The sequence below is a fragment of the Temnothorax nylanderi genome, unplaced genomic scaffold (assembly GCF_030848795.1).
Source record: "Temnothorax nylanderi isolate EJ_2023f unplaced genomic scaffold, tnyl_v1.0 TNYL_tig0502_pilon, whole genome shotgun sequence".
In the NCBI taxonomy this organism is placed as follows: Eukaryota; Metazoa; Arthropoda; class Insecta; order Hymenoptera; family Formicidae; genus Temnothorax; species Temnothorax nylanderi.
The window spans coordinates 118,869-131,090 of record NW_027249564.1 but is presented as its reverse complement, the minus strand read 5'-3'; the positions used below and the strand labels follow the sequence as shown (position 1 = coordinate 131,090).

The 12,222-nt window shown below is 34.9% G+C and overlaps 1 protein-coding gene and 2 long non-coding RNA genes across 4 annotated transcripts; 2 read left to right on the top strand and 1 right to left on the bottom strand.

Moving 5' to 3' along the window:
• Nucleotides 1-199: 199 nt before the first annotated feature.
• On the top strand, nucleotides 200-999 carry LOC139783449 (uncharacterized). The gene is made up of 3 exons (XR_011721269.1): nucleotides 200-377; nucleotides 479-808; nucleotides 887-999. It is a non-coding gene; the product is annotated as an uncharacterized lncRNA (long non-coding RNA).
• A 1,430-nt stretch (nucleotides 1,000-2,429) lies between these two features.
• Nucleotides 2,430-9,280, top strand: LOC139783448 (BEN domain-containing protein 5-like). Of its 2 annotated transcripts, none has more exons than XM_071722596.1 (7): nucleotides 2,430-2,469; nucleotides 3,482-3,655; nucleotides 7,227-7,277; nucleotides 7,350-7,557; nucleotides 7,637-7,731; nucleotides 8,188-8,413; nucleotides 8,488-9,280. In XM_071722596.1, the coding sequence occupies exons 3-7, from the start codon at nucleotides 7,266-7,268 to the stop codon at nucleotides 8,916-8,918; spliced, it is 972 nt and encodes a 323-aa protein (XP_071578697.1). In that variant the 5' UTR covers nucleotides 2,430-2,469; nucleotides 3,482-3,655; nucleotides 7,227-7,265; the 3' UTR covers nucleotides 8,919-9,280. The 2 variants fall into 2 exon arrangements, with proteins under 2 accessions (XP_071578697.1, XP_071578696.1); XM_071722595.1 differs by having other exon boundaries at nucleotides 2,431-2,469; nucleotides 3,482-3,658.
• A 510-nt stretch (nucleotides 9,281-9,790) lies between these two features.
• Nucleotides 9,791-12,203, bottom strand: LOC139783450 (uncharacterized). Its single transcript, XR_011721270.1, has 2 exons — nucleotides 10,803-12,203; nucleotides 9,791-10,603 (listed from the first exon to the last, which is right to left on the bottom strand). It is a non-coding gene; the product is annotated as an uncharacterized lncRNA (long non-coding RNA).
• Nucleotides 12,204-12,222: the final 19 nt, after the last annotated feature.

Below are 12,222 nucleotides of genomic sequence, written 5' to 3'. Positions count from 1 at the left end.
AAAGCATTTCAGGCTGAGAATCTCAGCTCGCAGTCACCTCATTAATACCTCTTCGTATTCTCACCCGAAGAAATCTGGCCATATAGACCTCTACCTTCGTCCGAGGCAGCTGGAGCCATATAAGGAAGAAAAAAAGAAGTCCGCATATCTCGACGAACATAGTATTATGTAAATAACGGATCGCAGTCCTGAGGAGAAGTCCGCATATCTCGACGAATACAGTATGTATAAATAACGGATCGCAGTCTACGAAAGCTGTGCGGATCAAAACGTTGTTGTCTTTCTTTACAATACCGTGGTAATAATCCATGAAGATCAGGGCCTCACACATATAGGCTGTGTTGCGCAAAGTGCGTGCATGTACACAAATATATGAGGTTAGCTGTTGATATATATATATATAGATTTATTAAAACTTTCAACAGTAAAAATCATGATTGACTCCAATAAAATAGATGATTATATATAAAAATAACAGATCGCAGTCCTGAGAAGTCCGCATATCTCGACGTACATAGTATGTAAATAACGGATTGCAGTAACGATCTCTACGAAAGCTGAGGATCAAAACGCTGCGCAGAGTAAATTATTATACCGGCAAAAACACGTGGCAAAATCGTTCTAATTATTCAACATGTTCGTGTACGTCAAGTTTGAAGATGGATTAAAGGAGGCTATTAGTGCAGATAAAATAGGAAATTTTGATATAAAAAACATCGATTTTGAGAAAAAATAAAATAAAGTGGGACGACGGTAACTATTATAGCGGTATTATTGGAAAAAATACAGGGGAAAGCAATTTGTGCAGGTAATATTTCTAAAAAATTGTATTACAGTAGAGAAATCACAGAGGTAAGTTAATTTTAATGCAATTTTATCTCAATAGAATCAAAAGAAGAGGTAGAAGAAAACAAAAGGCAAAAGAGTAGAATTTTCACCGTTGACTCTGTGTGATACTGCAACAGATTTCGAGACAGATTCAGAACTGAACGACCGCATGTAAGTTTTGTTTCCTTTGTAATATATGTAATATCTATTTGAAGTATTGCAAGCGTTTATTGTTTCTTATATATACCGTTTAGTCTAAGCTGGTTTCTTTATGGTAAAATTTCAACTTTGTCTAATGTAGATTGAGCTTAATTGAGACAACTGAGTTGATTTAGCTTTATAAAGGCATATTTAACATCATTTTGCATTCAAAATATGGTCTTTGTTCTCATTATCAATTTGATCATTTTACGAATAAATTTTTAGATTATATATACAAACATAAAAAATTACCTAATATTTGTTAACTGCTAAAAGTATAACCAAATCTGCGAGTCTTTAGCAGTTTATAAACATTGCTATTTATACCATTGCTTATATAGCGATTATGAATGATTAGTAAAAAAATGATTAATATTCTGATAGGTGTAGTATGTGTACAATTCATAATCAAGAATTATGATTTATATAACAATGTAACGTTTAAATAAATTCACTTGGAGGTGTTTGCATGTTTTATAATGGCAACACTTTTGGCAGTTAACATAATATTAGCTAATCTTATTTCTAGCAGTAATATGTAACACATGACAAATTCGACTGGATGCATTAGTGCGCATCAACGCACACTAAGGCCGGTATCATTTTAGTTCCGTTTCATAAGTTTATGGATAATTATTTTATTAGCTATGTAGCATCAATAGCTGAGAATAACTGCATAAAATGATAATTAATGACAGACTGTTGTTAAACTTATTAATAAATACAACAGTATTTGATACCTAATATATTTTATGTTCATATTATGCAATCTGTACTAATTTAGAGAAGTAAAATATTAATAAATTCAAATGTGAATAATAATGTTACTATAAAGTTTGTAGATAGCAAAATACTATAAAGTTTGTAGATAGGTTATAATACGTGGCATTTAGTCTACTAAAATTATATAAAGGATACATAAAATTTTACATAAACTCACATACGTATTTATTTAATTTGTACATTATATTTTTTATATAGTCGCCGGCAGAATATTTGTTAAATTTTTTTATGATTTGCCAAATGGAAAAATCACGAGACAACTGATGTCTTCCTGCGAATAGACCAGTCGCGATTTTTGTGAGAGAAAGTGTGACAAATATTCTGTATCTTTCATATAATTTCAGTACGGTATTGATATTTTTCTCATAAAACTGATTACACATATGAGAACTAATAATTAAAAAAGAAGATGGCTGATAACCGATAAATTTGCACAATAATACATTTTTTTGTTTAGAACTCGAAAGGTGACGCAAATCTAAAGAAGAGAATCAGAGACAAAAAATTGTAAAATAAAAAAAAATGGAATAAACATGAAAATACTGATAAAAAATTGGATGAAATAGAACATATGGAAAAGATAAGAAAGAAGAGTACATGTAACAAAGAAAATAAAACTATTACAAAAAATCGTACTTTAAAGACTGATACAAAAAAGTAAGTATGAACTGGGTATATTTCTGTATATGAATACATGTCTTGTAATAAGTATGATTTTGCTCATAAACAGGTACAGCGCATTAAACTAAACAGAAAAGTTTTTCTACTGTTTTGCGAGTTTTACAATATAGTTGTCAAAAATTTATTCAGAAAGACCAAGGAATAAGTGCGCTGGCAAGATGGTAAGAAGAGTGCTATGAGTAGGGACACGGTTCTAAAAACACAATACCGAATCCTTTTCAAAAACAGGTTGGGTTTATTTATTACTGTACCACCATATAAGAGAGCAGGAGAGGAGGTTTCATCTATATTTGCCGTTTTGGAGAAATTACTAACAAATGAAACTTTTTTCGAAGAAGTTCTAGACTGCGTTCCTACAGCCAATGTCTCTGTTCAAAACTGTCCTATTATCTTGTCGCGCGAAATACGCACTTATTAGGTTCTTATGCAGGATTCGCACTGCATCTGACATCCGACGTTCGATATGCATCGCAATAAAAAAAATTCGTTTTCTGGAAACAAAAATATTGCTAGCTAGGAACTCCAGAAATAAGGGACTTCTACTGGATATTGCGGATCGTCGGATGTCGGATGCAGTGTGAATTCTGCATTATTTAATTAATGTTTTAATAATTGCTGCAAAATTTGCAAGACAGTAGTGTTTTCTGTTTATTTTAATGCGCCTACCTATTCAGGAGCAATATCGTGGTTATAAAACACCCTGTATATGTATACTTGTATATCTATGTACATGTGTGTATATTTTTTGTGCATGCGCGCGTATATGTGTTTGGGATTTATCAATTTCTAATTGTAAAGTATTACAATTACAGTTATTGCAACTTCAGTTTTTGCAATTACAATATTGAAATTACATTTTTTAGAAAAATAGATAAAAACACTACATTACAATCTTAAACACAAAAAATGTGGCGATCCAACCTAAAACCCAAACCTAATTTTTGTCAAAACCATGAAAGCGTACAATAACAAATTCTCTCTTTTTAAGAACTATCATATGATAAAGAACCCAGTCAAGTCTGACAAATTAGTTACTACAAGCAAAACAGATCCGACTCCAAAAAGAAGTGCACCTTTAGCTGAAATAAAAGGAAAGCAAAGTAACATGACTTTTTGAATAATAAAAAAAAAAATTCATGTAACGGAAGAAATCGGAGAATCCGTAGTGAGTAACGCTAATTCTACTACTATTATTTATTCCTACTAGAACAATACAGACGCACGCTACGCGATGTAGTAACGATAATAATCATTATTTATTTATTATTTTTACAATTATTTATATCTATATATTTCACACAGCAATATATTAGTATAATGTTTCTATTGCTTCCTCATAGAGGAAGCTTTGTGATGGTAAAAAAAAATTTTTCGAGATTTTAAAGGAAATAGATTTAGAATGTTCTAAAATGTCGAAAAATCATATTAGTAGAAAATGTCCGGAAGTATGTGTGTGTGTGTGTGTGTGTGTGTGTGTGTGTGTGTGTGTGTGTGTGTGTGTGTGTGTGTGTGTGCGCGCGCGCGCGCGCGTGTGTGTGTGTGTGTGTACGGATTTTTTGTACACGCATCTACTTCTACAATTTTTTTGATACCGGTTTGAAGTTTTGCACACAAATAGAGTAGAAAGTATGTCCTCCTCCAGTTTTATTAAAATCCGTCGACCGGTATGGATTTTAAGGGGATTTTTAAAAAACAGAATACAGAAACATTTTAAAATAACATATTACTGTGTGACATATACCGGGTGAATCTTAATGGATGCACCAACTTTTTACCATAGGAGATGAGTTACCGACCGCAACTGTAATGAACCGAACGATCCATAGGTGACACCAGCTTGAATCGACCGCTTTGATCGACGAGTCCGAGGTGATGTACAGGCAAGTTAAAAACTGTGAATCAAATAACGTATATCGTATGTACATACTTTTCTAATATATCCAACTGTCTTACGCATTTTTCTTTTTACATATAATTTTATTTAATAACACGATTTCTTATTATTCTCCATCTATGCGCAACGTATTTACAGCATGTACTACGTTTACGCGAGCGTTACTTTTGTAGTAACTTACGATAATTCACTCGTTTACGCAGAGTAAATTATTGTAAGTTACTACAAAATTTCCTTTACGCGAAGGAATTATCGTAAGTTACTACTGAAGTAACGCTCGCGTAAACGTAGTAATATAGTACGGGATCCGGCCGCGTGATTTATACGTTTATCTGTTATTTTATCGAAATGCAATTTTAATGGAAGATTACATATCAGGTCATACATCGCGGCCGGTGTGCCTAGCAAAATCTTGCCGCAAGTACCCTCAATTAGAGCTGTTTTAATCAAATTTTTTAAGACAACTTTGTTCATTTGTTTGCGAAGTAAATGAAGCGTCATCTGAAAGAGAGTGATCTAAAAAACTTGAAAAAAATAGGTTCCCACCTCTCAGTCTGCCGCAACCTCCTGGCAGCCAGATGCAAAAAGGTTCTTTTTTGTTAATTATCAACGTTCATCGTGTATCGAGACAATTTTTACACAAATTGAAGCTAAATTTTTCCTCTACACGATGGAATATGGTTGCCTGCGTAAAAGCTGCCGCAACTAGTGGTTGCCAGCATTTGAATGACTCGCTCTCGCCTGCGCGAGCTCTTCAATCTTACAATGTGTTACAATAGAATAATCACAGCAATTTCCTTGAATTTCTTTAATATTACAATAGTTCCTAAACAAGTTTTCAAAAATTCCTTTTATAAATAAATTCCGCCGCTCATTCGTCTTCCGACTCGTCTGAACTCGCAACATCATACTCCAAATCATCAGAATTATCATTCGCGTTTTCAGACCTTTCATTCATCGACACGCGCAATACATCTTCGACTTTCAACGGCGTTGGGTACCCAACGAACCACGTTGGTTTCAAAAAACCATCTAATAACCAACCGCAATCTTCAGCGCGTAATTTAATACAACACGGATCTGTAGCATTTTGCCACATCGAATTTACAAAAATTGCGCGTGTCGATGAATGAAAGATCTGAAAACGCGAATGATAATTCTGATGATTTGGAGTATGATGTTGCGAGTTCAGACGAGTCGGAAGACGAATGAGCGGCGGAATTTATTTATAAAAGGAATTTTTGAAAACTTATTTAGGAACTATTGTAATATTAAAGAAATTCAAGGAAATTGCTGTGATTATTCCATTGTAACACATTGTAAGATTGAAGAGCTCGCGCAGGCGAGAGCGAGTCATTCAAATGCTGGCAACCACTAGTTGCGGCAGCTTTTACGCAGGCAACCATATTCCATCGTGTAGAGGAAAAATTTAGCTTCAATTTGTGTAAAAATTGTCTCGATACACGATGAACGTTGATAATTAACAAAAAAGAACCTTTTTGCATCTGGCTGCCAGGAGGTTGCGGCAGACTGAGAGGTGGGAACCTATTTTTTTCAAGTTTTTTAGATCACTCTCTTTCAGATGACGCTTCATTTACTTCGCAAACAAATGAACGAAGTTGTCTTAAAAAATTTAATTAAAACAGCTCTAATTGAGGGTACTTGCGGCAAGATTTTGCTAGGCACACCGGCCGCGATGTATGACCTGATATGTAATCTTCCATTAAAATCGCATTTCGATAAAATAACAGATAAACGTATAAATCACGCGGCCGGATCCCGTACTATATTACTACGTTTACGCGAGCGTTACTTCAGTAGTAACTTACGATAATTCCTTCGCGTAAAGGAAATTTTGTAGTAACTTACAATAATTTACTCTGCGTAAACGAGTGAATTATCGTAAGTTACTACAAAAGTAACGCTCGCGTAAACGTAGTACATGCGGTAAATACGTTGCGCATAGATGGAGAATAATAAGAAATCGTGTTATTAAATAAAATTATATGTAAAAAGAAAAATGCGTAAGACAGTTGGATATATTAGAAAAGTATGTACATACGATATACGTTATTTGATTCACAGTTTTTAACTTGCCTGTACATCACCTCGGACTCGTCGATCGAAGCGGTCGATTCAAGCTGGTGTCACCTATGGATCGTTCGGTTCATTACAGTTGCGGTCGGTAACTCATCTCCTATGGTAAAAAGTTGGTGCATCCATTAAGATTCACCCGGTATGTATAAATAAATTGTAAAAATTATTAAAAAAGCAATGATTATTATAGATTTGAATTTTATAATTATAATTACCTACATAAATATTATACAATATAAAAAATTTTAAAATTATTACTTTGTGACATTTGCGTAATTGTGTACATACCTGAACAAACGTTATAATATTTGATTTCACATTATTCACGTACATCCTATAAAGGAGTGCACTTGTAGTACTGGATCAGTGCATTAAAGGCGGGGTCCTACTGTGGATATAGGCTGCTTTAATTCCTTTTAGTGACACAAGTCGACACAAGTGTCGTTCTGTCTTTGTTATTCATTGAATGCCAAGAAGGATAGAACGATGTTTGTGTCGACTTGTGTAACTAAAAGGAAAGCAGCCATAATGACATATTTCAAAAAGAAAGATAAAAAAGCACCAAGTGTAAACGCTCCCTCGCCTAAATAAAATTAAAATATAAAACTGAAATATCATTGTTAAACTTGTATTTTACAACTTAAGATATTAATATTATAATAAAAATATTAAATGTAATACATAGTAATTCTTATTTCTTTTAAAAATGACTGCAACAATAAAATAATTTTTTAATTATTAGAATTGTCCAGCTCAAAAGAAAGATCATAATGGAAGTGGTATGGAAAAGAAAGTATGTATTTCAGTGAAATGAAAAGTAAGTACATGAATAAGTTGATGTTTATACATATGTGTTATATTACAGATTGAAAAGCTGCAGAAAGAAAATGAATATTTGCGTTCTCAAAAGATGAAACTGAAGAAGCAACTAGAAGATAAAAAAGCAATAGTTACCGATTTGATGACGTTAAACATTAATCTTCAAAAAAAAGTGATTAAAGAGTATACGGAAATATCTAAAATAAACAAACAAGTTGATACAAAAGTTTTGAGTAACTTTGATGAACTGTTGAGTGAGTTTGGTTTTTATCGATATTTATAAATATATAATTTTAATAAATATATAATTTATTAAAATAATTATTTCTATAGACGTTGTTTCTGAATACTTTCAAAAAAATCCGACACGTCCGCAAGAACAAGTTGGTTTGCCTCCAATTGGATATGAAAATAAAGCACGAAATGAGGTAATATACAGAGTGTCCGGTAGATTGCACCCACTATTTACATAGCTCTATTCTTCATGAAAAATTGAGTCGAAAAATCCTGAGCCATTTTGTCGAAGGAGGTTATTATTTATGGCTACTTTTCCCAATTTTCAATATAACAGGCATTTGTAACTAAGTTCTAAATTAAAATTCCGTTAAAGTCTACTTAAAGTTGGTCCAAGAAAATTGTTTTGTTATCTATTTAATTGTCCGAAACTAAGTTCGTTAAAATACCTGATTTTTCGGTTGCTTGTACTTCCGAAACTGTAATTGATGCTTCGACAATTTCGCCAAGAAAAAATTAACTCAAAACTGTTCACGAGTAGCGCTATATAAATACTGATCGCGAATTATGGCACACCCTGTCTACTGAAAACCTGAACATATTCTTTGTTAATTAAAGTCATGCTGTTACATACTAAAATATATTGTTAGGTACATCTTGGCTTTGATGTCTACATACCCAAATCTACATATGATAGTGTTCTCATCATTTCAAAAACATTACCGCAGTTAATAAAAAACTTAGCTGTTGCTGTTTATGGCATAAAAGTACTTAAAGAAAGCACTGTAACAGGTATTGTGTCAAACAGAAGAAAGAAGAGTGGAAATGCAACTCCTAGACCTGCATTAAATCCAACAAAATTAAAAGCCATTAGAGGTAACATTTTATTTCAAATACCGAATACTCCGTCAACGTTCATTATTCCTAAATATATTTTTGTTTTGTTTCAGCTACAGCCAAACATTACTTAATAACTCAACGTGATCTAGATGAAGTTTCAATTGATATGGAACTCCAACATTTTGGAACGCATATTGCACACAAAATATGTGAACTGAATAGAACTCCACAATCTATAAGTTCAAAAAATAAGCAGGAAATCAAAGCTGCGTTATGTACTGTTGTAATGACCGATACAAATAATGACAGTGAGGAAGCACAATACACTGAAAATATTTCTGATAGTGAAACTCCATGTGAAGTTTCACAAACAAATAATGATGAAAAAGGAAAAATTGAAGAAAAAAGTAATGAAAAAAAAGAGAATGAAAATGAGAATAATAATAATGATTATTCTCCATCGGACTCTATTCATAGTGCTGACTCTATTCACAGTGCTGACTCTATTCATAGTGCTGACGAATCGAGTGATAATAATTAAGAAACGTTAATTTACGGTATAAATTACGGCTTTTAAAAAATATTCAGAATATTTGCTATGCCAAAGATATAAAAAAAACTATTTTATTTAACTTTATTATTATTAATAGTTTTCCCAAAATGTTTATATATTTTTATATTATTCACACATTAGGAGCGCAGGTTTTGTAAAACATAATTTTTTTATTTACACACACAACATTTTACTTTGGTAATTTCTTAAACTCGCTAACGTCACCTTACTACAAAAATGTCGTTAAATTGAAAGGGGGATCCTCGCCCATACCTTTTGTTCTGAAAGAAATAATATAATTTGTATTCTTGAAATCTAACAAAATACAATAAAAAATAAAATATTCTTGCTTTCTAGATATGTCATTATTCCCTGAATTGTATTGAACACGTTCCCCCCGTACAGCACCACTTTTACTTGTCCTCCACTCTGTGTGAGTCACGCGACCCATGTAGTCATATCTTTCATATTTGTTTTCAATAAAAGAATAAAATATTATGGAATATCATAGAATAGGAGAATAGAATATTAATAAATATCACAGGATATGAGAATAAAATAATATAGAATATTATAGAATAGATGAATAGAATATTATGGAATACCATGGAATAAGAGAATAGAATATTATTAAATAACATAGAATAGGAGATTTGAGTATTACTGAATATTATAGAATAAGACACAATGGAATATTATAGAAAATTATTCAGTACAAATACAGAATATTATAGAATATCATAGAATAGGAAAATATAATATTATAAAATATTGTTCAGTATAAGTATAGAATATTGTAGAATATCATAGAATGGGAAAATAGAATATTATAGTGTACGATAGAAAGGTACAATGCAAAATGCTGGTAAATAGATTTATTCAAACTTAGAGGTACACCGTTGGGCGCGATGCGCACCGGTCACGCTTGCCGTGAAATGGCGAGCACTCGTCAAATTATATAATGTTCGCATGGAAATAGTTAGAGTATCGAATACAATAATTTCTCGGAGGCACTCCGCGTCAAAGTTAAATCCATCGACAAGAGAATACGATAATTATTATAGTGACTAGATGAGCTCTCAAATGATCGGCGGGTGACTGTTACGCGACGGACTCATGCGACCATGCCAGAATAATTCGTTAGAGCGACTGCCTGTGCCGCGGTCTCGCGGACCGCGGATTCGTCGGTTACCCCCGGTTCTACAATTCGCACACGAGGCCCGCGCGTGATTCGGCCGCGCGGCATCAACCGTTACAAATGGAAATTAAATACATACATATCCCGCCCACCATTAATAACAATTATTAATCTTAATACTAGAGTCTAGATATCGGAAGTAACGCATCGGTTAGCGGGAGCTTACACAACTTATTTATACTTCGCTTGCAAATTCCGCTCGCAGTTTTAAGGGTCACAACGCGCACCCTTTCGTCAGTACCTTCATGAGTCTTTATCACCCTTCCCAATTTCCACTTTAAAGGCGGCGCATTGTTGTCTTGTATCAAGACGACATCGTCAACAGTTAAGTTATCTCGTTCTGACGTCCATTTCGATCTGCCTTGCAGTGACGTCAAATATTCGCGGCTCCATCGCTTCCAAAAATCTTGCGCGATTCTCTGAACTGCTTGCCAGCGATCGAGTCGATTTAAAGGAATGTCTGTTACATCAGCATCTGGAAGAGCGATCAATGAATCACCCGTTACGAAATGTCCCGGGGTTAGTGGTTGCAGATCCGCCGCTGAAGACGGCAGCTGGCAAATCGGACGCGAATTCAGACATGCTTCAATTTGTATCAACACAGTAGCCAATTCCTCAAATGTCAGGAGACTCTCTCCGATAACGCGTTTTAAGTGAAATTTACATGACTTTACCCCAGCCTCCCACAATCCCCCCATGTGAGGCGAGGATGGCGGGATAAACTTCCATTCGATGTTGTGTGAAATACAGAATTCAGTTACATCTTGCTTCTCCCTATCGAGTAAACGATATATTTCGTGAAGCTCATTTTTGGATCCTACAAAATTAGTCGCATTGTCGCTATAAATGCGCTGTGGGCAACCTCGACGTCCCACAAAGCGTCTGAGCGCTGCCAGAAAGGAAGCGGTGCTAAGATCACTAACCGCCTCGAGATGGACGGCCCTAGTTGAGAAACAAATAAACAACGATATATAAGATTTATTGGTTTTTCTTCCGCGGCCTCGATTAACTAATGTAGTGATAGGTCCGGCAAAATCTACGCCGATTACGAAAAATGGACGAGTCGGAGTGACTCGATCTGCGGGTAATTGACCCATGATTTGCAATAATGGTTTCGGCTTGTTGCGGAAACACGTTATGCAATCATGTGTGATTTTTCTGGCGATGATTTTCCCTTTGAGCGGCCAATATATTTCTCGAATAGAATATAATAATGCCTGTGGACCTACATGCAATAGTCTACGATGCTCTCTGTCGAACAACAACCGCGTAAATTTGCTATCGGATGGCAAAATAATCGGATGTTTTTTCCCAAAGGACACTTGCGAATTCTGAATTCTGCCGCCCACCCTGAGAAGTCCTGTCTCATCCATGAATGGATGAAGCGACAATAGTTTGCTATTAGAATGAATTTGTCTTCCCGACAATAGATTCGAAGTTTCCTCGCAAAAATGAACCCTCTGCACTGCCATAATCAACAACTGACGCGCGCGGCGAATTTCGTCTATTGACAGAAATCCGAACTTACGATTGTCGCGATTCATTCTAACATTAAAAACAAATCGAACAATCCACGCCAAGATACGCTCGATCCTCGACAGCGAAGAATAGTTATTTAACAAGAACTCTCTAACGTCATTCGAATTGCTAACGTTTGCAAAAACTCGCGCTCTCGAAGCCTGCTCCGCCCGAATCAATTTCTTGTCTTCCTCGGTAAGACTCGGCGATTTCAACTTACGCTGTTCATACTCGCCGAAACGCGACAACCAATCGGGCCCCTCCCACCAGATTTTGCTCTGCTTCAAATTTTTCAAACTTGTACCCCTCGAAATCAAATCGGCAGGGTTCTCAATTCCGTCGACATGATGCCAGTGTCTCGATGGAAGAATAGATTGAATTTCGGCTATACGATTTGATACGAACAATTTTTGGCGGGATGGATCGCCGGCAATCCATGCCCGTACTATCTCAGAATCGGTCCATGCATGCTCCTCATCGAACGTTATCCCGAGTGCCCCTCTAATACTTAGCACCAAATTTACTAGTACCACAGCACCGCATAGCTCGAGCCTAGGCAGCGTAATAGTTTTACAT

Coding starts and splice junctions, on each gene's coding strand:
- LOC139783448 (XM_071722596.1), top strand. Junction 7,558..7,636: donor TAACTTTGATGAACTGTTGA/GTGAGTTTGGTT, acceptor TTATTTCTATAG/ACGTTGTTTCTGAATACTTT. Junction 8,414..8,487: donor AAAATTAAAAGCCATTAGAG/GTAACATTTTAT, acceptor GTTTTGTTTCAG/CTACAGCCAAACATTACTTA.